General features: G+C 45.9%; 1 protein-coding gene across 20 annotated transcripts in view; it reads left to right on the top strand.

Moving 5' to 3' along the window:
* OBSCN (obscurin, cytoskeletal calmodulin and titin-interacting RhoGEF) overlaps positions 1–24,562 on the top strand; it is a 705,115-nt gene that overhangs the window by 46,115 nt on the left and 634,438 nt on the right. For all 20 annotated transcript variants that reach the window (XM_077490633.1, XM_077490622.1, XM_077490628.1 and 17 more), the window contains exons 2-3: positions 3,338–4,484; positions 22,387–22,656. In XM_077490633.1, coding sequence (XP_077346759.1) covers positions 3,347–4,484; positions 22,387–22,656 — 1,408 coding nt within the window. In that variant the 5' untranslated portion in view covers positions 3,338–3,346. The remainder of the gene's footprint in view (positions 1–3,337; positions 4,485–22,386; positions 22,657–24,562) is intronic.

The raw sequence follows: 24,562 nt of genomic DNA, 5'->3' as shown, positions 1-24,562 counted from the left end.
AATAATAATAATAATAATAATAATAATAATAATAATTATTATTAATAATAATAATAATGAATAATAATAATAAAATCAATAAATAACAATTATAATAATAAAAACATTTTATTAATAATATTATTTATTATTAATTAGATCCATTCCATTTGTTTAGATACAGCATTCGTTATTTCGCATAATTCGTAACTTCAGATAAATTCGTATTCATTACGTTCACTAACAGACAAATTTGAAAGGAAATTTCAATACATACAATTTAATAGTTAGTTATTTATTTAGTTATTCTTTCGAATTTTATGATTTTCTTTCTTATTTTCAGATTTTCGAATTTAGGAATTTTCAAATTGCGATTATAACAAATGACCCGAAAAAATAAAATAAATGAATGAAACGAACAGCCAAATTTGAAAGAAAATTCCACTACCTATAATTGAATAGTTAGTTATTATTAATGAGTTAGTTATTCTTTCGAATTTTCTGATTTTCTTTCTTATTTTCTGAGTTTTGCATTTTTTCTAATTTGAATTTGGATCATAACAATTGACCCGGAAAAGGAAAAAAACAAAAAAATAAAAATAAACGAATGGAAGGAAAATTAAAACAAATGAATTTTTTCGGCAGTGCACAAAAAAAGTTTTTATTGGTTGAACTGGATGGACTTTGTGTCTTTTTTCAACCAGACTAACTATGTAACTATATATATCACCTCTTTCAGCACAAATTCCCCCCTCCTAGCACAAATCAAATTCCCCCATCCTCCCTCCCAACAGAAATCCCCATAAATAACCACTTCAAGTACCCCTTTCCCCCAATTTCCCCTTCTAGAACAATTCTTCCCCCAACCACCCCGACGGATGTTGGCTCAAACTTGTCTTGCATACACACGGTCACACAAAGTTGGTTGGAAATTCCGACCGTCGTGAACGCGGTGACGTACAACACGTACGACGGGCTGAAAAAAATGAAGTTCAATAGCAAGTGTGGCTCTTCTGCTTGATTCCGAGCATGCGTGGAGCTTTGTCTGTAGGAATTGCGTACACATATTCGGAATTTACGTCAATGGATTTTGATGTTGGAAAGTTTGAGAACCAGCTCTCAAATTTTGTGTGATGGAAATTCCGATGGAAAACGTCGGATGGAGCTTACGCACGGTCAGAATTTCCGACAACAAGCTCCTATCAAACATTTTCTGTTGGAAAATCCTATCGTGTGTACGGGGCATTACAAGACCAGAGCTAGTATGAACAAGACCAAAAGGCTGCTATGACCTGTAAGAGCTGTAAATCTTTTACCTAACATGTCTCATAAGTTATCTCACTTATAGTATCTCACAAAAGTGAGTACACCCCAAAGTGAAAATGTCCAAATTGGGCCCAAAGTGTCAATATTATGTGTGGCCACCATTATTTTCCAGCACTGCCTTAACCCTCTTGGGCATGGAGGTCACCAGAGCTTCACAGGTTGCCACTGGAGTCCTCTTCCCCTCCTCCATGACGACATCACGGAGCTGGTGGATGTTGGAGACCTTGCGCTCCTCCACCTTCAGTTTGAAGATGCCCCACAGATGCTCAATAGGGTTTAGGTATGGAGACATGCTTGGTCAGTCCATCACCTTTACCCTCAGCTTCTTTAACAAGGCAGTGGTCGTCTTGGAGGTGTGTTTGGGGTGGTTATCATGTTGGAATACTGCCCTGCGGCCCAGTCTCTGAAGGGAGGGGATCATGCTCTGCTTATGTCACAGTACATGTTGGCATTCATAGTTCCCTCAATGATCTGTAGCCCCCCAGTGCCGGCAGCACTCATGCAGCCCCAGACCATGACACTCCCACCACCATGCTTGACTGTAGGCAAGACACACTTGTCTTTGTACTCCTCACCTGGTTGCCCCCACACACGCTTGTCACCATCTGAACCAAATACGTTTATCTTGGTCTCATCAGACCACAGGGCATGGTTCCAGTAATCCATGTCCTTAGTCTGCTTGTCTTCAGCAAACCGTTTTCAGGCTTTTTTGTGCATCATCTTTAGAAGAGGCTTCCTTCTGGGATGACAGCCATGCAGACCAATTTGATGCAGTGTGTGGCGAAGGGTGCAGTGTGCAGCACGCCGAGCATAAGTATAAATGGGGTTCTAGAGAAAGAGCTGGTAGTGTCTCCAAACAGCACATTGCATTGAAGGAGCGTGTTCTTTACTGCTGGTTTTGATATCGTAAATAATAGAGTACATACTGTCAATGTATGTTGGGGATCCCATTATTGGGTTGGGGACGGGCTAGCGAGAGAGTGTCCCTTTTTGTCTAAATGAGCAAAGTGAGAAATTACCTTCAAGAAAACTACAAAGCTAATTTTTTAGGAAACGGTGTTATAGCCTTGAAAGAATAAAGCAGTGGTCTCCTAACTCCGTATGTGGCCCTTTTTTTTGCCTTTATCCAGCCCTTGAGGCACCATTCCATCCACTAACACCAATGATGGGACACTATCCCCTCCTCTGACAACAGTGATGGGGCACTATTCTTCCCACTGACACCATGTATGGGCCATTATTCCTCCCACTGACACGAATGATAGGGCACTATTCCTTCTACTGATACCAGTGATGGGGCACTATTCCTTCTACTGATACCAATGATGGGGCACTATTTCTTCTACTGATACCAATGATGGGGCACTATTTCTTCTACTGACACCAATGATGGGGCACTATTCCTTCTTCTGACACCAATGTTGGGGCACTATTCCTCCCACTGACATCAATGATGGGGCACTATTCCTCCCGCTGACACGTGTGATGGGGCACTATTCCTCCCATTGATACCAACAATGAGACACTATTTATCTGACTGATACCAACAATGAGACACTTCATCTCACTGATACCAACAAAGGGGCACTATTTCTCCTACTGACACCTACAATGGGGCACTATTTCTCCCACTACTAAAACCAATGATAGGGCATGATTTACTCCCATTGATGCCAGGGTGTTTTCTAAATCCACTAACCACAGTCTGGCCCCACTAAAGCCTGAACGACAGTTAACTGGCCCATTGCTTAGAAAGTTTAGAGACCCCCAGAATAAAGAAAAAAATGCATTAAAGATTCAGAGCTGAACTCTGTTCTGATTTGACTCTGCTCCAGCTCCGGGGCTTATCCAGAAGAATACAAGCTGTCCTCTGGCCCAAGGCCATAGAGCCAGCTGCAAACTCCACAGCATTGCCAACCCTAGCTGGTGTAATGAACTTAACAGTTACTCCTTTCAAAACCGCTTCCCCCTTTTAATTGGACTTGAGCTGTCTTAATTTTATTCTCACTTAATGATTGTTTATTTTTTTCAGGTTGCCAAGATGGATTACAGCTCGTTCAGCGGGGCTCCGCGGTTCCTGACCAGGCCCAAAGCCTTTATGTTATCCGTGGGTAAGGATGCCACATTGAGTTGCCAAATCATCGGAAATCCCATCCCCGAAGTCACATGGGAAAAGAACCAGGCCCACATTGAGTCAGGAGGCCGCTTCAAGGTGACAGAAGATGGTGGTTTATACCACCTCACCATATACGACCTCACCGCAGAAGACAGCGGCCAATACATCTGTAGGGCGATCAACAACATTGGAGAATCTTTTGCAGCAGTCACCATCAAGGTTGGGGATGAAAAGGAAGGCACCCAAGTGGAATGTGCGCCATTTTTCATTCTCAAACCAACCAACACCAGGCTGAACCTGGGAGAAGATGCCATTTTCCGCTGCAGAGCTCAGGGTCACCCGCGGCCAGTCGTCAGTTGGGAAAAAGACGGGAGGGCTTTGGGGACACCGATCGACTCAAACAGAATTTGTGTCGAGGAGGATGGGGAGTCAAGCTCCTTGAGGATCCACTGCATTCGGTTTTCAGATAGCGGGACATATATATGTCGGGCCGAGAGCCCTGTGGGCCAAACCAAGGCGTCCGCTTCACTGCTCATCGACTCTTTCTCCAACTTCAATGCCAACAGCACCACCGCTCTTGAACCTGCCTACGGTAAAACGGCATCGCTTTTGTCCCACTTGCAGAGAAGGCGAGAGGAAATACGGAAAACTGACCTTTCCATCCTTGGTTCCTATGAGTCCAACGCAACTTCCTATGGTGCTCTGGACTCAATGACCAGTCTAGGCTTAAGTTTGTCCATGGACTATGAAAGGGCGGCTACTCTTACCCCAAAAATAGGGCGCGATAACTCCTACAGCGTCCTTACACGCACCTGCACGGTGACGGAGGGCAAACACGCCAAAATGAGTTGCTTTGTCACTGGGGAGCCCAAGCCTGAAATCGTTTGGAAAAAGGATGGGGATGTCATCGGGGAAGGGCGCAGACACGTCATCTATGAGGATGAGCAAGAAAACTTTGTCCTGAAAATTTTATTCTGTAAACAAATTGACAACGGATTATACACATGTACAGCTTCGAACTTGGCCGGTCAAACCTACAGTTCGGTGCTTGTCATAGTGAAAGGTTAGTGCTGCACTGGACTATTGCTTGCAAGTGGGTGGGGGTCATAATGTTGTAGTAGTTAATATTACCTGGAAATAACATCTGTTAAAATTTTTACTTTGCTTGCTGTTCAGCATTTTCATCATTGTATGTGACACATTTTTGTGTATGCCAGACACTGCAACCAACCATAGGCATGTGCATGGGCTGTGCCGGGTGTGCCTGGGCACACCCTAATCACTCTGTGTGCATTAGCATTATCGCCACTGGCAGAGCCCATGTGGCCTCCTCGTCTCATTAGGCTATGCAAGGGTTTTGCTGAAAGCCAGTTTCTCCTCCTATCCCTCCTGTGGCTTTCAGGCACTGAATTGAGAGCCATACAGGGGATCAGATCTTGAATATGCCCCACCTCTCGGCCACACAGCCCCCCCCCCCCTTCTATGGACTATCAGATTCCCCTCCACTTCTTGACCTCCCTTTGTGACACCTCCCCCCCTGTAGTTCTGCTGGTTTCCCCCCCCCCTCTCCTCTCCCGCCAGATACTGAAGACATGCAGGGGGATCTTCAGGATGGAAATGGGCCAGTAAATATATAATTTACCAGCCCCTTCCTTTTCTGAATGAACATAGTGAGTGATCAGTACTGATTACTCACTGTGCTCATTCATAACTGAATCATATTAAACCATGTTTACTATGCTTCCGTTTATACATGATCTGAAAGGCTATGCAGAGCCCTTCCCGTTCATCCCTTCTGTGCAGTCGAGGCTGCAGAATGGAACTGGAGAAAACAGTAAGACGCCTGAAATTTCACCAAAACTCCCCCCCCCCTCCAAAAAAGAAAAACATTGTGAAAAAAACATGTGAAAAAAAAATAATACAAAAATGTAAAAATAATTAAAATGTAAAAATAAAATAAAAAATGAAGGGCTCATACACACGGGTTCTCAGTATGTGTGTTTATGTGTATATACTGTGTATATATATATATATATATATATATATATATATATATATATATATATATATATATATATATATATACTGCCTAATATATTGCCTATATTGCCAAATATATTGCCTGCCTTTACACGCACATGAACTTTAATAACATCCCAGTCTTAGCCTGTAGGGTTCAGTATTGAGTTGGCCCACCCTTTGCAGCTATAACAGCTTCAACTCTTCTGGGAAGGCCATCCACAAGGTTTAGGAGGGTGTCTATGGGAATGTTTGACCATTCTTCCAGAAGAGCATTTGTGAGGTCGGGCACCGATGTTGGATGAGAAGGCCTGGCTCACAGTCTCCGCTCTAATTCATCCCATAGGTGTTCTATCGGGTTGAGGTCAAGACTCAAGTTCCTCCAGCCGAAACTCGCTCATCCATGTCTTTATGGACCTTGCTTTGTGTACTGCTGAGCAGTCATGTTGGAACAGGAAGGGGTCATCCCCAAACTGTTCCCACAAAGTTGGGAGCATGAAATTGTCCAAAATGTCTTGGTATGCTGATGCCTTAAAAGCTCCCTTCACTGGAACAAGGGGCCAAGCTCAACCCCTGAAAAACAACCCCACATCATAATCCCCCCTCCACCAAACTTTATACTTGGCACAATGCAGTCAGGCAAATACCGTTCTCCTGGCAACCACCAAACCCAGAAACGTCCATCGGATTGCCAGGCAGAGGAGCGTGATTCGTCACTCCAGAGTCCAGTGGCGCCGTGCTTTACACCACTGCATCCGACGCTTTGCATTGCACTTGGTGATGTAAGGCTTGGATGGAGCTGCTCGGCCATGGAAACCCATTCCATGAAGCTCTCTCTCTACACACTGTTGTCTAGTCTGAAGGCCACACAAAGTTTGGAGGTCTGTAGCTATTGACTTTGCAGACAGTTGGTGACTTCTGTGCACTGTGAGCTTCAGCATGCGCTGACCCCGCTCTGTCAGTTCACGTGGCCTGCCACTTCGTGGCTGAGTTGCTGTTATTCCCAGTGGCTTCCACTTTGGTACAACGCCACAAACAGTTGACTGTGGAATATTTAGTAGCAAGGAAATTTCACGGGTGGACCTATTGCACAGATGGCAACCTATCACAGTACCAGGCTTGAGTGCCTGAGAGCGACCCATTCTTTCACAAATGTTTGAAGAAGCAGTCTGCATGCCTAGGCATACCTTCCAACTTTTTGAGATTGGAACGAGGGACACATATTAGCAAATGCCATGCCCCCCTTAAAGCAGACTTTAAAAAATATATATTACTTAAACCCACAAGTGCTTTTTTTTTTACCACTATTATTCCTTTATACCGGCTTTTGACATTTACAAATGCAGCAATTTAGAATTAGGATCAAAGGTTTAGCAATGTAAAATACTATTTGAAAGATAAATAGTGCATTTTATATACAGCCATATAGATCAGACCAAAATGAGGGGACAAATGAGGAGGAAAGAGGGACAGAGGGAATGTGTTCCAGACCAGGGACAGTCCCTTAAAACCAAGGACAGTTGGGACTGGAGCTATGCATAGGTGCTTGATTTTATACACCTGTGGCCATGGAGGTGATTGGAACGCCTGAATCCAATGATATGGAGGGGTGTCCCAATACTTTTGGCAATATAGTATATATATATATATATATATATATATATATATATATATATATATATTTATATATATATACACATATATACACACACACATGTGTGTTTCAGCTTTGCCTTAATGCAATAGGATGTACACACCACTACTATCAACATCTTATATGACTGAGTGCTGCGAGAAAAGCAGTTGAAGGATAAGCCACTTGAAGGTTGTGCTGTGCTCGGTGGTGCTATAATGACCCATGAGCTAATAGTTGGGCTGCTCTCCCCACACATTTTAAAGAGAAAATTAAACTGCTTATTGTATGAAGGTTATGCAAATGATTAGCACTTTTTTTAATCACAGGCCTAGAATCAGTAAAGCAAAAAGAAATTCTGGCATTTCTGGACCTGACACAGCCAAGCACCTAGCATTTTTCAAATGGAGGTCAGAAATAGCAACCTCCATGTTCTTCCATTGACAGTAGAACTTTAAAGTGAACCTGCGCTTGGCCACCATTTTGGACCCAAAGCACATACTAATCTTCCTTTTCTCTCCCGTCACTCAATGCCACATCCAGGAATGAAGAGAGGAGGCCTCATGTCACGGCTTGAAACTTACATGGTGCTAAGGATGATCACAAAGTGGCTAATATCCAAACACCTGTATTGTCACATGGAAGGAAAGTCTGTCTCCTATAATTCTTATACATGGAAGTCGTCACGTATGACGAAACATGTTGGGCGGCGCTACGCACTGACATCATCACGCCTCGCGTTACCCCGGAAGTGCGGGTGCTTGAATTTTTATTGCCGGGAAGTGCTTTTATGATTTATGTACATCAAACCAGAGATGTTTAGCAATAAACCAGTTTTAAAGATATCGTACTATTGGAGCCTTTATTTCTTTATAAGCTCCATGCTATCTCGTAGATTTGGGATCTCGAGGAAGGGAGGTGGATAGTGAATGTACACTGGGAAGGACGCCCTCAGACTACCAGTGTATCCCTAAGGCAAGATCCATTTCAGACCCCGCAGAGGGTTATATTTGCAGGTGTGTGTGACCTTGCTGGTACTTGCTGGTACAGGAGGTCCACTCCTTCTGGTAAGAGTCCCGACTTCTTTAAGTGATTGCCACATGGAGATCTTCATCCTTTTCCCTTGTGGTGGTTAAAGCCCTGAAAATTCCTCATCCTGCTGGAACTCTTTCATTGCAGAACCTGCTTCATCTTCTATCTTTCAGAGACTTTTTCTTTTTATTAATACTCCTTCACATTATATGTGTTATTGATATATACATATGTTTATATTTTCACACATAGTGGTTCACATGCTATGTTTTGGTCTTTCTTCAGTTCTTGGACCAATCACATTTATTTGATTAGCGCGACTTTGTTTATTTTATACATGGAAGTACTGGGTATCTATTTTCCTTTCTGAATGGGGCAGTGGAGGAGTGAATGTGAGTGTCTGCTGCTGGTTGGTTTGCCAATAGAGAGGACCTGTTGCTTTGCCCTGCGTGAGCAAAGAACAGGATCACTTTCCGGCTAAGTTTACATTGGCATGAAAGAGGCTTTTGGCTAACAAAGGTTTCCCAGACACCGTAACCTAAAGGGTTTGTTAAGGTGGATCTGTACTTTGCTCTCATGGTAGACAAAGTAACAGGTTCACTTTACACAATGGACCATAAGCAGTAGATCATCAGAGATACCCAAGTAAGCTTTCTGAGCAGATCAATAGGTACACGTGGCTAGGCACCCTCCCACTGCCCCATGTGACAGCACTTGGTCCTTGTGGATGGCTGCTCAGGCAATGAAAGCCTCACTCTGGAAGGCATGGGGAACGTCATATGAACCTCATACCTTAAAGTATGATCTAAAAGTAAATTGGCATGGCAGGTTGAGTATAGGCAACATACAGTCCCTCCATAGAAAACAAAAAACAAAAAAACGAAGTATGGGCCAAGCACAAGTTTGCTTTAGGCCAGGGGGTCTCAAACTGGCGGCCCTCCAGCTGTTGCGAAACTACAAGTCCCATGAGGCATTGCAAGGCTGACAGTTACAAGCATGTCTCCCTCAGGCAGAGGCATGATGGGACTTGTAGTTCCGCAAAACAGCTGGAGGGCCACCAGTTTGAGAGCCCTGCGTTAGGCACACTTGAGGCTCTTGAAGGCATTGATGCTGCAGCAGCCTTTCCTGCTGGTGGGATTTTACAGCAGCCAGGATGGGACATTTAAAGTGCCAGTCCAGCAGTCCAGCGAAAACTGTAATAGGAGTATCTAGAACACACGTTGATATGAATGAATGAATGAATGAATGAATAATTTGTATAGCGCACAACACGAACTGAATCGCCTCAAGGCGCTGTGATGAGCTTTGTTGTCCAGCTTCTAGAAGAGGAAGGTCGTGAGTTTTTTCCTGAAGACCTGGTGGTTTTCTTCCAAGCGAATGTTGGTTGGTAGAGTGTTCCATAGCCGTGGTCCTCCTTGGACAGCGAATCTCCGTTCCCCCTTTGATTTGTACCAATTTGATTTGTATAGACAAGAACATCTGAACACCTAAACTCCCAGGTGGACAGATAATTTGGAATTATGGCAGGGAGATCTCACTATATTGGAGTATCTCAGGCCGCGTACACACGGGCGGACTGTCCGCCCAACTAGGTTCGTCTGACAGACAGTCCGTTCAAAATTTGCATGAACGGACTTGACCACACACGATGAGCAGACAGTCCGCTGAAAGCGTGCGTGATGACGTGTACAGCGCGTACGATGGGACTAGAAAAACGACGTCCTATACACTGTAATGCAAACTTCGGCCGTGTAAACCCTTTCTGAGCATGCGCCATACTTAGTCCGTCCAACTTGCCTACACACGAGCGGACTGTCCGCTGAAACCAAGTTTGGACGGACAAAACCAAGTTTGAACGGGCTGTCTTATGGAAATTCCGTAAGACTTTGTTCGTCAGATTGTCCGCTGAAACAGTCCGCTGAAGCCCACACACGAGCGGACTGTCCGCTGAAACACGGTTCAGCGGACTAAGTTGGGCAGACAGTCCGCCCGTGTGTACGCGGCCTAAGACATACGGTATAAGGTGCCAGGAGATAACTTAGGTTCACCATGTTCCATCTATACCTAAAATATCAATTTTGGGAAGAGCGACTCTTTAAAGGGTCCCTTTCCAAGTGAAGTCAAAGATTCCTGTAATAGAAGAGGTATTTTACTTACCTCCGAAGCAGACTGTCTCTTCTATCTCCCCTCCATTTCAGTGTTGCAGCCTCTGGAAGACTGTTTGGCATTTGGCACATCCGGGTTGACTGGGTTGCATTAAAACACCGTTGCGTGCTTGGCCAACATAGCATCCCCCAACCACAGTGATTGTACACTGGACTGTCAGAGTCCTTGGATTTGGAAGCGTGTGTACACTCTTTGGCAGTGAAGTCCATGCTAGCAAATTATACATTCAAGCCATGAAGGACTAATAAAGCATATGCTAGTGTAGGCCGGAGATACAGAGCAGACCTTGAGGTTAACTTCTTGCTAACCATCCTTTTCTGTAACACGCTCATTTCAGTGTGCTACATATAAGACCCAGGCAAACCAGAGCGTCGTATCCAACTGTCCTTATAATTATCATCAGTGGTGTATTTAGGTTTTGTGCTGTCCTAGGCCAGACTAAACTCATGCAGCCCCTAATTAAAATATGCCCCACTCCTTCCTGTCAGTGCCACACCCCTTCCTGTTTAAGACCGGCCCTATCTGTAAACCACACCCTTCCTATTTAGGCTCCATCTCTTCCGCTCTGTACATTAAAAGTGGGTACCAAGTGGCCTCATTAGTGGCCATCAGTGCAGCTTCATCAGGGGCCACCAGTGACCATCAGTGCTGTCTTATCAGTGCAGATTAATAGTGCTGCCTTATCAGTGCCCATCAGTGCAGCCTATCAGTGCCCATTAGTACAGTCTTATCAATGCCCATCAGTGCAGCCTATCGGTGCCCATCAGTACAGTCCCATCAGTGCAGCCCCATCAGTGCCCATGTCAGTACTGTCTTATCAGTGCAGCACAGCCTCATCAGTGCCCAACAGTGCAGCTCATCAGTGGCCATCAGTGGGGCCTCATCAGGGACAACCAGTGCAGCATATTAGTACCGATAAGTGCCGCCTATCAGTATTCATCAGTGCCCATCAGTACAGCTTTATCAGTGCCCATTAGTGCCCATCAGTGTGGCCTCATCAGGGGCAACCAGTACAGCATATTAGTGCCCATCAGTGCCACCAATCAGTGTTCGTCAGTGCCCATCAGTACAGCCTTATCAGTGCCCATCAGTGCAGCCTCATCAGTGCCCATCAGTGTGGCCTCATCAGGGGCAACCGTTGCAGCCTATTAGTGCCCATCACTACAGCCTTATCAGTGCCCATCAGTGCAGCTTTATCAGTGCCCATCAGTGCAGCCTCATTAGTGCAGCCCCATCAGTGCCCATATCAGTGTTGCCTTATCAGTGCATCCTCATCATTGGCCATCAGTGCGGCCTCATCGGGAGCAACCGGTGCAGCCTATTAGTGCCAATTAGTGCCAATTAGTGCAGCCTATCAGTGCTCATCAGTGCCACCTATCAGTGCTCATCAGTGCAGCATATCAGTGCTTATCAGTGCAGCCTTATCAGTGCCCATCAGTGCAGCCTCATCAGTGCCCGTCCATCAGTGTGACCTTATCAGGGGCAAAGGGTGCAGCCTATTAGTGCCCATTAGTGCCGCCTATCAGTGCCCATCACTACGTCCTTATCAGTGCTCATCAGTGCAGCCTTATCAGTGCCCATCAGTGCAGCCTCATCAGTGCCCATCAATGTGGCCTCATCAAGGGCAACTGGTGCAGCCTATTAGGGATCATCAGTAAAGCCTTATCAGTGCCCATCAGTGCAGCCTATCAGTGCCTGTCAGTGCAGCCCCATCAGTGCCCATATCAGTGCAGCCTCATCAATGCAGCCCCATCAGTGTCTAACAGTGCAGCTCATCAGTGCCTTTCAGTGTGGCCTCATTAGGGGCAACCAGTGCAGCCTATCAGTGCTCATCAGTGCCACCTATCAGTGCTCTTCAGTGCCACCTATCAGTGCAGCCTATCAGTGCTCATCAGTGCAACCTATCAGTGCTCATTCGTGCAGCCTTTCAGTGCTCGTCAGTGCAGCCTTTTAGTGCTCATCAGTGCAACCTATCAGTGCTCATCAGTGCAGCCTATCAGTGTTCAACAATGCAACCTATCAGTGCTTATCAGTGCAGCCTATCAGTACTCATCAATGCAACCTATCAGTGCTCATCAATGCAGCTTATCAGTGCCCATATCAATGGCCATCAGTATGATTATTTCCATATTGAGCACTTGGCACACGCACATTAGTAATAGTAACATGATCAAACCTGCTGCTCTGGCCGCTGGCTAGGGATTCCCCTCATGTTCCTCTCTCTCTCCGGGCCAGGGATAAGATTCAGTGAAGAAGAAAGTCATTGCGGAGGAGGGTGGGCGGAACATTGGGCTCCTACTCCGCCAATCAAATTACATGCAGCCAGTCTGGCCAATCACCAGCTGCTTTTGGGGGTGCCAGTCATCATCGTCGCCCCCCGCCGGTGTCCTATCACATAGTGTCCCCCATCGGATAGTGTCCGCTGTGTACTGCGCATGCGCAGTACACAGGACACACAGATTCCGAAAATAGCCGAAGATGAGCGGTGCCTGCGCCGTGAGTCCAGGTTCTAGCCCCACCATCCAAGTGGACATAGAGTTGGAATAAAAAGACCTGAGCGCAGCGAGGCCGAGCCCACAGCGTGGCGAGCGAAGTGAGCCTGCGAGGGGCCCTCTAATATTTGCAGCCCTATGTCCACTTGGATGGTGGGGCTACCACCTCCACTCACGGCACAGGCGCCGTTCATCTTCGGAGATTTTCCGAATCTCCTTCTGCTCCGTACTGCGCAGGCGCATCGCTTGCGCAGTACGGGGCGGACACTATCCGATGGACGGACGCTATATGGCAGAACACCAGCAAAGCACGCTCCATGTACTGCCCACAATATTTACAATTACAAGTGCCGCACTATAGCAAGCCAGACCCCGGGGACTGTATTTGTGCGGGAGGCAGCCACGGAAAATGGGACGGGTGGGCTTTTAGTGCCGCCCTAGGCCTGGGCCAAGACACAGCACTGATTATCATCCATTGTAGTCACAGATAAAGATCTCACACCATATGGCAGGGGTACTGAATTAAAATTCACTGAGGTCTGGCCAGTAAACTTTTCTTCCAGCAGAGGTCTGAATCTCATATCAGCACCTGTGGTGCATTTTCGCATGGGACAAACCTGAAGTTGCCGCAGCACCATATGGCTTGGTGTGGCACGATTTTGAAAAAAGGACTTATTTCTCTGTGTTTTTATTTGCGGTGCAGTCCAATAAAATGAATGGGCTGAGCTACGCACTACGTGTGCACCAAATGCACATGCAGAGATCTGAAACCGTTCTTACATCAGCATCCTCAGTCCTCACTGCACATCTGTCCCCTCCACTTTCACATAAAAATCCCCTCTTGATGAATGTCCTCAGCTCCCCCCAGTTCCCACCCATCCCTGTGCTGAGTTCCGGGGTCTGTACACCTGCTGTGCCCATTAAGAGGGGTTCCCACCATTTATGTGCCGAGTTCCTCCGTCTGTACACCTGCTGTGCCCATTATGAGGGATTCCCACCATCCCTGTGCTGAGTTCCCAGGTCTGTACACCTTATGTGCCCATTACAAGGGATTCTCACCATGCCTGTGCTGAGTTCCCGGGTCTGTACACCTGCTGTGCCCATTATGAGGGGTTCCCACCATCCCTGTGCTGAGTTCCTGGGTCTGTAAACCTGCTGTGCCCATTATGAGGGGTTCCCACCATCCTTGTGCTGAGTTCCCAGGTCTGTACACCTGCTGTGCCCATTATGAGGGATTCCCACCATCCCTGTGCTGAGTTCCCGGGTCTGTACACCTTATGTGCCCATTACAAGGGGTTTTCACCATCCCTGTGCTGAGTTCCCGGGTCTGTAAACCTGCTGTGCCCATTATGAGGGATTCCCACCATCCTTGTGCTGAGTTCCCGGGTCTGTACACCTGCTGTGTCCAATATGAGGGGCTCCCACCAACCTTTTGCTGAGTTCCCGGGTTTGTACACCTGCTGTGCCCAATAGGAGGGGTTCCCACCATCCCTGTACTGAGCTCCCAGGTCTATATACCCTCTGAGCCCATTATGAGGGGTTCCCGCCATCCTTGTGCTCAGTCCCAGGTTTGTACACCTGTTGTGTCCATTATGAGGGGTTCCCGCCATCCTTGTGCCCAGTTCCCAGGTTTGTACACCCGCTGCGCCTATTATGAGGGGTTCCCACCATCCCTGTGCTGAGATCCCGAGTCTGTACACCTATTGTGCTCATTATAAGGGCCTCCCACCAACCCTTCCACTTTTTTCTATTCTTTTTTTCCTTCCTTTTTTCATCTCTTCCCTTCCTTCATTCATTCTTTTCTTCTTCCTTCCTTCATGTCTTCATTTTTTTTTTCTCTCCTTTCCTGCTTCTCTTCTTCTGTCCTCCTCTACTTCCTTTCCTTTTCTGTTCCTTTCCTCTTTCCTTTCCTTGCCTTCATTTTTCATTCCTGTCTTCCTTAGGAACGTCACTGGGGAAAATCTGCTGACTTTTAAGTAACAGATACTTACCAGTCCAGTCTTCTCCGCAGCCAATGCTCCTTGCTGCCATCTTGGTTCTATGAGCTGGCTGTCACTTCCCAATGTCTCACCGCCAGCTCCCTACTGTTCCTGCAGTTTCCTAGGATGTGTGAGGTCACACCACATTCATATAGCTCTGACATATACCGCAGTTCTGTACAGAAAACACTGAGCCAATCATATCAGTCTCCTCGGCAGAAGAGCTTCCACTCTATAGTCCTATCACAGTCATCCATTCGGGGCTTCAAAATTGTCAAAGGCCCCTCAATTTCTTGGAATGTTTCTTTGGCGGTGGAAAGAAACCAACCAGGGTCCAGATTTTCAGTAGGAGTGTTATGGAAGCAACTTAGAAGATACAGTGGTGTGAAAAAGTGTTTGCCCCCTTCCTCATTTCCTGTTCCTTTGCATGTTTGTCACACTTAAGTGTTTCGGAACATCAAACCAATTTAAACAATAGTCAAGGACAACACAAGTAAACACAAAATGCAATTTGTAAATGAAGGTGTTTATTATTAAAGGTGAAAAAAAATCCAAACCATCATGGCCCTGTGTGAAAAAGTGATTGCCCCCTAAACCTAATAACTGGTTGGGCAACCCTTAGCAGCAACAACTGCAACCAAGCGTTTGCGATAACGTGCAATGAGGCTTTTACAGCTTCCTGGAGGAATTTTGGCCCACTCATCTTTGCAGAATTGTCCTAATTCAGTTACATTAGAGGGTTTTCGAGCATGAACGGCCTTTTTAAGGTCATACCACAACATCTCAATAGGATTCAGGTCAGGACTTTGGCTAGGCCACTCCAAAGTCTTCATTTTGTTTTTCTTCAGCCATTCGGTGGTGGACTTGCTGGTGTGTTTAGGATCATTGTCCTGCTGCAGAACCCAAGTTCGTTTCAGCTTGAGTACACGAACAGATGGTCGGACATTCTCCTTCAGGATCTCTTGGTAGACAGCAGAATTCATAGTTCCTTTTATCACGGCAAGTCTTCCAGGTCCTGAAGCAGCAAAACAGCCCCAGACCATCACACTACCACCACCATATTTTACTGTTGGTATAATGTTCTTTTTATGAAATGCAGTGTTCCTTCTACGCCAGATATACTTGGACACACACCTTCCAAAGAGTTCCACTTTTGTCTCATCGGTCCACAGAATGTTGTCCCAAAAGTCTTGGGGATCATCAAGATGTGTTGTGGAGAAATTGAGACGAGCTTTGATGTTCTTTTTGCTCAGCAGTGGTTTTCTCCTTGGAACTCTGCCATGCAGGCCATTTTTGCCCAGTCTTTTCCTGGTGGTGGAGGCATGAACGCTGACCTTAACTGAGGCAAGTGAGGCCTGCAGTTCCTTGGACGTTGTTGTGGGGTCTTTTGTGACCTCTTGGATGAGTCGTCGCTGCGCTCTTGGGGTAATTTTGGGCGGCCGGCCACTCCTGGGAAGGTTCACCACTGTTCCATGTCTTCGCCATTTGTGGATAATGGCTCTCACTGTGGTTCGCTGGATTCCCAAAGCTTTGGAAATGGCTTTATAACCCTTTCCAGACTGATAGATCTCAATTACTTTCTTTCTCAATTGTTCCTGAATTTCTTTGGGTCTCTGCATGATGTGTAGCTTTTAAGGATCTTCTGGTGGACCTTACTGTGTCAAGCAGCTCCTATTTAAGTGATGCCTTGATTGTGAACAGGTGTGGCAATAATCAGGCCTGGGTGTGGCTAGAGAAATTGAACTCAGGTGTGGACAACCACAGTTATAGTGTGTTTTAACAAGGGGGGCAATCACTTTTTCACACAGGGCCATGATGGTTTGGATTTTTTTTCACCTTTAATAATAAACACCTTAATTTACAAATTGCATTTTGTGTTTACTTGTGTTGTCCTTGACTATTGTTTAAATTGGTTTGATGTTCCGAAACACTTAAGTGTGACAAACATGCAAAGGAACAGGAAATGAGGAAGGGGGCAAACACTTTTTCACACCACTGTATCCAGAATGTCAGATTCCCAGCTATATATAGACTCAGCTGGAAGCTAATCCCCAGATACAGCTCTCCCAGTATTGCCTGATCTTCCAGAATAGAATGGAGGGAGTCAAACAATTATTTGTAGAATGTATAATGGTTCACACCCAGATATATGGTAGATAATACAATCACTATATAAAGATATATTAGGGATTATAAAGGTCCCCCCCCCCCCCACCCCCTGTCCATATCAATTCTGCCCCTCTTTTTTTCTGCATGGTCCATATTTGACTCTTGTTGTCATACATCCTCCCAGCTCAGCCCCTGATCAACTCATACTCTGTCTCCCCTACATGTTCAATTTAGTGAGTAGACACAGTTTACCTAATAATAGGTGACCAGCTAAAATAGTGTCTGATTGGCCAGCATTGTGTGGGTGGGTGCCGCATGGTGCGGTGGCAATAACACACACAGCCCAGATGCAAATGAAAGAACTTGTATTGAAGTCGAAATTTAACAGTTCACAACAATCCTGGCGGAAGGAAGCTCAACCAGGAAAACTCACGAATGACAGAAGAATGTAGCAGAGCAGATCTCAGCTGAGTTTACAGCCTCTCTCTTGGCTGGTCTAAACCCAAGTAAGGAGGTTTCCAGGAAGAGTGATGGATCCCTATGCTTTCCCTACTCATCTGGAACCTTTCCCTGACGCTACTACTGTCCCTGACAGACGGGTGACCTATCACAACACTATCCACATGCTAAATGCGTGCCAAACCCAGGAGCCAGGGGCTTAAATAGAATCTGTCTGACCCAACATGGCTGCCGGAGTCACATGGGCTGTCAGCATCCAACCGGATCACTGCCCCAGTGACCAGAAAACCATAGAGGCACCATGTTCCTCCTGATTTCCTTTCCCTATGCACTGACGCTGCTGTTGAGCGCCACCTGCAGTGGAGAAAATTAAATGCACCTGCCTACAATTGTATACCAGTGTATTGAATCACCAGAGGAAGAAAACACATTGTACCGAAATTAACCAGTTTGTGAATGGTACATGTTTGCTAGTTTATTTGCAAAGAAAAGTAGGATTATATAAGTGTACCTTATAAGCATGGCTAGCCGCTCCTCTCTTTATAGAGTATTCTGCGTGGAGAATTCCGGAGCATACTGTATGAAGATCCCAGGGTCTTACGAGTAGACATCCCAGGAGCTCACTGCATTGAGATCTCAGGATCTTACTGCATGAAGCACACTGCATAGGGTATTTAGGAGCTCACTACATGTAGCTCTCAGGAGCTCACTATGTGGAGATCTTAGGGAGCTTGGTACATGGAGATCTCAGAGGTTCCTGCTCTTAAAAATCCTTGAATTTACTGCATGGAGCTCTCTGCATAGGGGATGTCAGAGCTCATTACATGTGGATCTTAGGATGTTACTGAATGATGATCTTAGGAGCATACAAATCTCAGGAGCTCACTGTACAAAGATCTCGATAGCTTACTGTATAGTGACACCGGACGTTTACTGTATAGAGATTTCAGGAGCTCAATGCATGGAGACCTCAGGAGCTCAGTGCATGGAGATATAAGGAGCTCAGTGCATGGAAACCTTAGGAGCTCCGTGCATGGAGACATAAGGAGCTCAGTGCATGGAAACCTTAGGAGCTCAGTGCATGGAGTTCTTAGGAGCTCAGTGCATGGAGACATAAGGAGCTCAGTGCATGGAAACTTTAGGAGCTCAGTGCATGGAGACCTTAGGAGCTCAGTGCGTCAAGACCTCAGAAGCTCACTGCATGAAGACCCTAGGAGCTCAGTGCATGGAGACATAAGGAGCTCAGTGCATGGAAACCTTAGGAGCTCAGTGCATGGAGACCTTAGGAGCTCAGTGTGATCAGACCTCAGAAGCTCACTGCATATAGACCTCAGGAGCTTACTCCATGGAGACCTAAGGAGCTCACTGCATGTAGACCTCAGGAGCTCACTGCATGGAGATCTCAGGAGCTTACTCCATGGAGACCTCAGGAGCTTACTCTATGGAAACCTCAGGAGCTCCCTGCATGGAGACCACAGGAGCTTACTCTATGGAGACCTCAGGAGCTTACTCCATGGAGACCTCGGGAGTTCACTGCATGGAGACCTTAGTAGCTCAGTGCACCAAGACCTCAGACGCTCACTGCATGGAGACCTCAGGAGCTTACTCCATGGAGACCTCAGGAGCTTACTCCATGGAGACCTCAGGAGCTTACTCCATGGAGACCCCAGGAGCTCACTGCATTGAGATCTCAGGATCTTACTGCATGAAGCACATTGCATAGGGTATTTAGGAGCTTACTACATGTAGATCTCAGGAGCTCACTATGTGGAGATCTTAGGGGGCTTGGTACATGGAGATCTCAGAGGTTCCTGCTCTTAAAAATCCTTGAATTTACTGCATGGAGCTCTCTGCATAGGGGATGTCAGAGCTCATTACATGTGGATCTTAGGATGTTACTGAATGATGATCTTAGGAGCATACAAATCTCAGGAGCTCACTGTACAAAGATCTCCAGATTTGACGTTAATAAAATCCCAGGACCATACTGCATTGGGATTTCAGAAGATCGCTTCACAGAGATCTTGATAGCTTACTGTATAGTGACACCGGACGTTTACTGTATAGAGATTTCAGGAGCTCAATGCATGGAGACCTCAGGAGCTCACTGCATGGAGACCTCAGGAGCTCACTGCATGGAGACCTCAGGAGCTCACTGCATGGAGACCTCAGGAGCTCACTGCATGAAGACCCTAGGAGCTCAGTGCATGGAGACATAAGGAGCTCAGTGCATGGAAACCTTAGGAGCTCAGTGCATGGAGACATAAGGAGCTCAATGCATGGAAACCTTAGGAGCTCAGTGCATGGAGTCCTTAGGAGCTCAGTGCATGGAGACATAAGGAGCTCAGTGCATGGAAACCTTAGGAGCTCAGTGCATGGAGACCTTAGGAGCTCAGTGCGTCAAGACCTCAGAAGCTCACTGCATGAAGACCCTAGGAGCTCAGTGCATGGAGACATAAGGAGCTCAGTGCATGGAAACCTTAGGAGCTCAGTGCATGGAGATCTTAGGAGCTCAGTGTGATCAGACCTCAGAAGCTCACTGCATATAGACCTCAGGAGCTTACTCCATGGAGACCTAAGGAGCTCACTGCATGTAGACCTCAGGAGCTCACTGCATGGAGATCTCAGGAGCTTACTCCATGGAGACCTCAGGAGCTTACTCTATGGAAACCTCAGGAGCTCCCTGCATGGAGACCACAGGAGCTTACTCTATGGAGACCTCAGGAGCTTACTCCATGGAGACCTCGGGAGTTCACTGCATGGAGACCTTAGTAGCTCAGTGCACCAAGACCTCAGAAGCTCACTGCATGGAGACCTCAGGAGCTTACTCCATGGAGACCTCAGGAGCTTACTCCATGGAGACCTCAGGAGCTCAGTGCATGGAGACCATAGGAGCTTACTGCATGGAGACCTCAGGCATACCTCCCAACTGTCCCTGATTTCGAGGGACTGTCCCTGATTTGGAACAAAGTCCCTCTCTCCCTCTTTCCTCTTCATTTGTCCCCCATTTTGGTCTGATCTATATAGTTAGATAAAAATGCACCTTTTATCTTTCAAAATGTTTCTCAGTGCTAAACCTTTCATTCAATTTCTAAATTGCTGCATTTGTAAATTTCAAAAACCAATATTAAGGAATAGTAGTGGTAAAAAAAAGCACTTGCGGGTTCAACAAATCATTTTCTTTTGTATAATTATCCTTTAAGGGGCGTAGCAAGGGGTGTGTCATATGACTACATACTTTTTCTAATAGGTGTCCCTCATTCCCATCTCAAAAAGTTGGGAGGTATGCCTCAGGTACTTACTGCATGGAGATCTTAGAAGCTCAAGTCATAGAGATTTCCATAGCTATAAGGAGTTTCCATGATCCTACTTCTCATAAGCTTAGAAGTTCATTGCATGGAGACCTCAGGAGCTTTTGCCAACCTAAACATATACAGATTGACAATATGTAGAGTGTAACTCCTGTGCACACTGCCTATCCGTGCTATGCTAGAATTAGTACACACCTGACCATGTCAATCCAATATATACAGCTGCTCCTAGCATCAGTATGTGTTCCCACATGTGACTCAAATCAAAATAAAGGTATGTGTTATGCGCTGCGCTGCTAAACTCCAATACTACCAGTGTTGCCAACCTACCAGATTGAAATTTACTGACATGACACCCAAAATTTACTGGCACAGCCAAGTTTTTACTGGCATTTCCAAAAGTTACAAAATTACAGTTTTAAGTGCAAATTTCAGTATTTTGGCTACAAATAAGTATAATATGCAATTAGCAATGTAATTTAAGGTCTATTTAGGCAAAAAAGCATATTTCTCATTTTATTTTCAATATAGTAGGTAGGTGGCTCAGGGACAGGAAATTAGAATGGGCGGCACACACATGAAATTGACTCTAATGCCGCGTACACACGACTAGATTTTTCGAGGGACTAGGTCCGACGGACTTTCGGCGGAGTTCTGACGGACTTTCCGAATGAACGGACTTGGCCACACACAATCACACCAAAGTCTGACGGATTCGAACGTGATGACGTACGACCGGACTAGAATAAGGAAGTTCATAGCCAGTAGCCAATAGCTGCCCTCGCGTCGGTTTTTGTCCGTCGGACTAGCATACACACGAGCGGATTTCTCGGTAGGAACTGGATCCGGCGGAGTTCCGGCGGGAAAAATTTGAAACATGTTCCATTTCTAAAGTCTGTCAGATTTTTGCAAATCAAAAGTCCGCTGCAGCCCACACACGATCGAATGGTTCGCCGGAATCGTTCCGTCGGACCTTTGATGTCGAAAAAAGTCCGGTCGTGTGTACGCGGCATTAGTGACACTGACAGCAGATCACCGACACAAGGCGTGCCCTCCTTAGTAACAGTGATAGTCTCTCTCCACGCCAGGTGGTCCATTCAGTCCCCTCCAGTCCAAACAGCACTGACAGTCCTGCTCCCGGCTTTCCTTGCTCCTGTCCCGCAGACCTGCACACAAGGCTCTGGCCGCTCGACTCCCTTGCACCATGACATCACACAAAACGCTCAGGCACCGCCTCAGCCAGACCAGCTTCCCACTGGCACCGCCCAAACACACTGTAGCAGACACTTCGATGGTCTCGGGCAGCCCTGGACCTGAGCTGCGCATGCCCAGTTCCGAGCCAAGCGTCACAGCCATATTTTTTACTGGCGAACTTTTCCTCTTACCGGCATTTACTGGCAGGAGCAAAGTGCCTGTTTTTTACTGGTTGGCAACATTGAATACCACAGTGCATGTGTGTTATTATTGTTGTATTTGTATATACACATGCGCTGTAGTATTGGAGTTTAGCGGTGGATCTAACTCATACCTTTATTTTGATATACGGTACAGATTGACATTTGTTCTTTATAGAAAAATCATAAACAGGCAGATTACTGAAAGCTCTGGAATTTGTGAATTTGCAGATTGCGGCTTTCCCTGGTTCAGCCATTATATACCAGTTTGTTTTTATTCCAAACAAAGATAACTCAGGATTCTTTTATTGGAAAGTTTTAAATATTTAATCCTGTATTTGTAACTTAATTTTTTTCTGTTTCCCATTAAGAGCCCAGAATCCCCTTTAGATCGAAGTTGAGAGACCTGGAAGTTCGAGAGAAAGAATCCGCCACCTTCCAGTGTGAGGTCCCTCAAGCCATTACCGAATCATCATGGTACAAGGAGGAAACCCAGATCCACCAGAGTGCCAAATACAGCATCGAGGAGGAGGGGACCATCCGGAGACTCACCATACAGAACGTCACCGTGGACGATGACGCGGTCTACATCTGTGAGATGAAGGAGGGCAGCCGAACCATTGCAGAGCTCTCAGTTGAAGGTCAGTCCACCCAAAACTGATGTTTCAGGTTTGCATGGATGTAATTTCATGTTATACTGGGGTGGGGGGGGGGTAAAAAAAAACAAAAACATAACACACGACCAAACAAAATCCACCAAAACAAATGGATGGGGGGGGGTAAAAAAAAAAAAAAACATAACACACGACCAAACAAAATCCACCAAAACAAATGGATGGGGGGGGGTAAAAAAAAAAAAAAAACATAAACACACGACCAAACAAAATCCACCAAAACAAAAATGTCCACTACACCAGGGGATGAAGATCTCCAAATTTTCTACACAAGTTTTGCTGTCTTTCCAATTAAGATCTCAGTAAAAATTTGGGTTAACTTGGTCTGCTAGCCATTGTTTGCTTCAATGGATTGTCAATTAGACAGACAAGCCTGCAGGCGGTATTGGACTTTCTTATTGGAAAGTTTGTTCCAATCAACACAAAGCAATCTCCTGCGATCGAGCGCCCAGTCAACTAAGTAAGTGGCACAGCCAATCCCCTTAGCAAAGTCAATGCAATGTCACAGGTCTTGCTGCCCTCCTCAGAATAATGGGTATCCTTAGAACTGAAACATACAAAGAGAACAGGAGGGGGCGCACCAACCTTGTGCATTATCAAAGACCAGTGACCATCGCAATGGCTCTGAGGAAGAGGGGTCGCCCCCGTAACGCGTAAGCCGCTCGCGATGCCATCTGGTTCCTCCAAATATCTGGTCCAGGTTGTAAGCATCTAGAGATACTGCTCGCAATTGCCGGAGTATTGATAAGCCTTGTTTTAAAGCTTTGTTTGTGAGTATATATCGTGTTATATTTTATGAATAAATTTTATCTTTGGTAATGCAGAAGGTCGGTGCGCCCTCCTGTTCTTTTTGTATATTTCATATTTATTGTGCCAACACTTGATATTCACATAGCCCAAGTCAACAACTCACCATATAGTAATAAATAGATCAATATGTCTGCTCTGGAGCTTGTATTTGTATAAAGACAAGTCAGCAATGGTGTTTTCCATATTGCCATCCTAAAAAGGTTCCCTTTAAAGAGGAAGTAAACCCTGATGGGTTTACTTCCTCTTTGATTCCCTGCAAAGGTAAAGCATAATGGACAACTATGCATCGCATTGTAGTCCATTATGTGTCACTTACCTGACACATGAGCCAGCGAAGTCACCGCTGTCCCCTGTAGAGTTGCCACCTTTTCTTCAAGCCAAACCCGAACACTTTAGCGGCACAGGGCACATTTGTTTTCGTAGTATACACAATAGGATTATAAAAGACCTGGGACACCTTTGGGTGCCCCAAGGAGCAAACAGTGGGTGTGGCCAAACTGCTCTTTCTGATACCCCCATTTGGCCAGAGGTGCGGGGTGCACCGGTGACACTCAGAACTGTCCGGAGCCATTTGGAAATACTTAGAATCACTTGGAAATCCTCGGAAACACTCAGAAATACTCAGTTCCTGAGTGTTTCCAAGTTCAACCAAGCTGTCCCCGATTATTTTTGGCGCCCTCCCCCACCTCTGGCCACATGCGGTATTGCATGCAATAGAAGTCAATGCGGAACGAATTATCTTTGTTTCCATTGACTTCTATGGGGAAACTCACTTTGATATGCGAGTGCTTTGAAATACAAGCATTCTCCTGGAGCGGGTTATGCTTATAATCCAAGGTTCCACTGTTTCTCAGTTACTTGAGGAGCCAAAGCCCAGTCTATATAATGTGTCCGGGTTTCAGGCAGACTGAAACCCGGACACAAGATTCCAAACCCGAACTGTCCGGGTGAATCCTGGACAGGTAGCAACCCTAGTCTCCTGTAGTCCGGAGCATCCATCTTCTCACTGCTCCGCCGCTTTCATTCGATGAAGCCGCAATGATGTCACTCCCGCGCATGCGCA

This window comes from Lithobates pipiens, unplaced genomic scaffold (genome assembly GCF_037356315.1).
Source record: "Lithobates pipiens isolate NorthernLeopardFrog02 unplaced genomic scaffold, aLitPip1_a1.2 Scaffold_19, whole genome shotgun sequence".
In the NCBI taxonomy this organism is placed as follows: Eukaryota; Metazoa; Chordata; class Amphibia; order Anura; family Ranidae; genus Lithobates; species Lithobates pipiens.
Note: the sequence above shows the minus strand (reverse complement) of the source record. Positions and strands in the feature narration are given on the sequence as shown.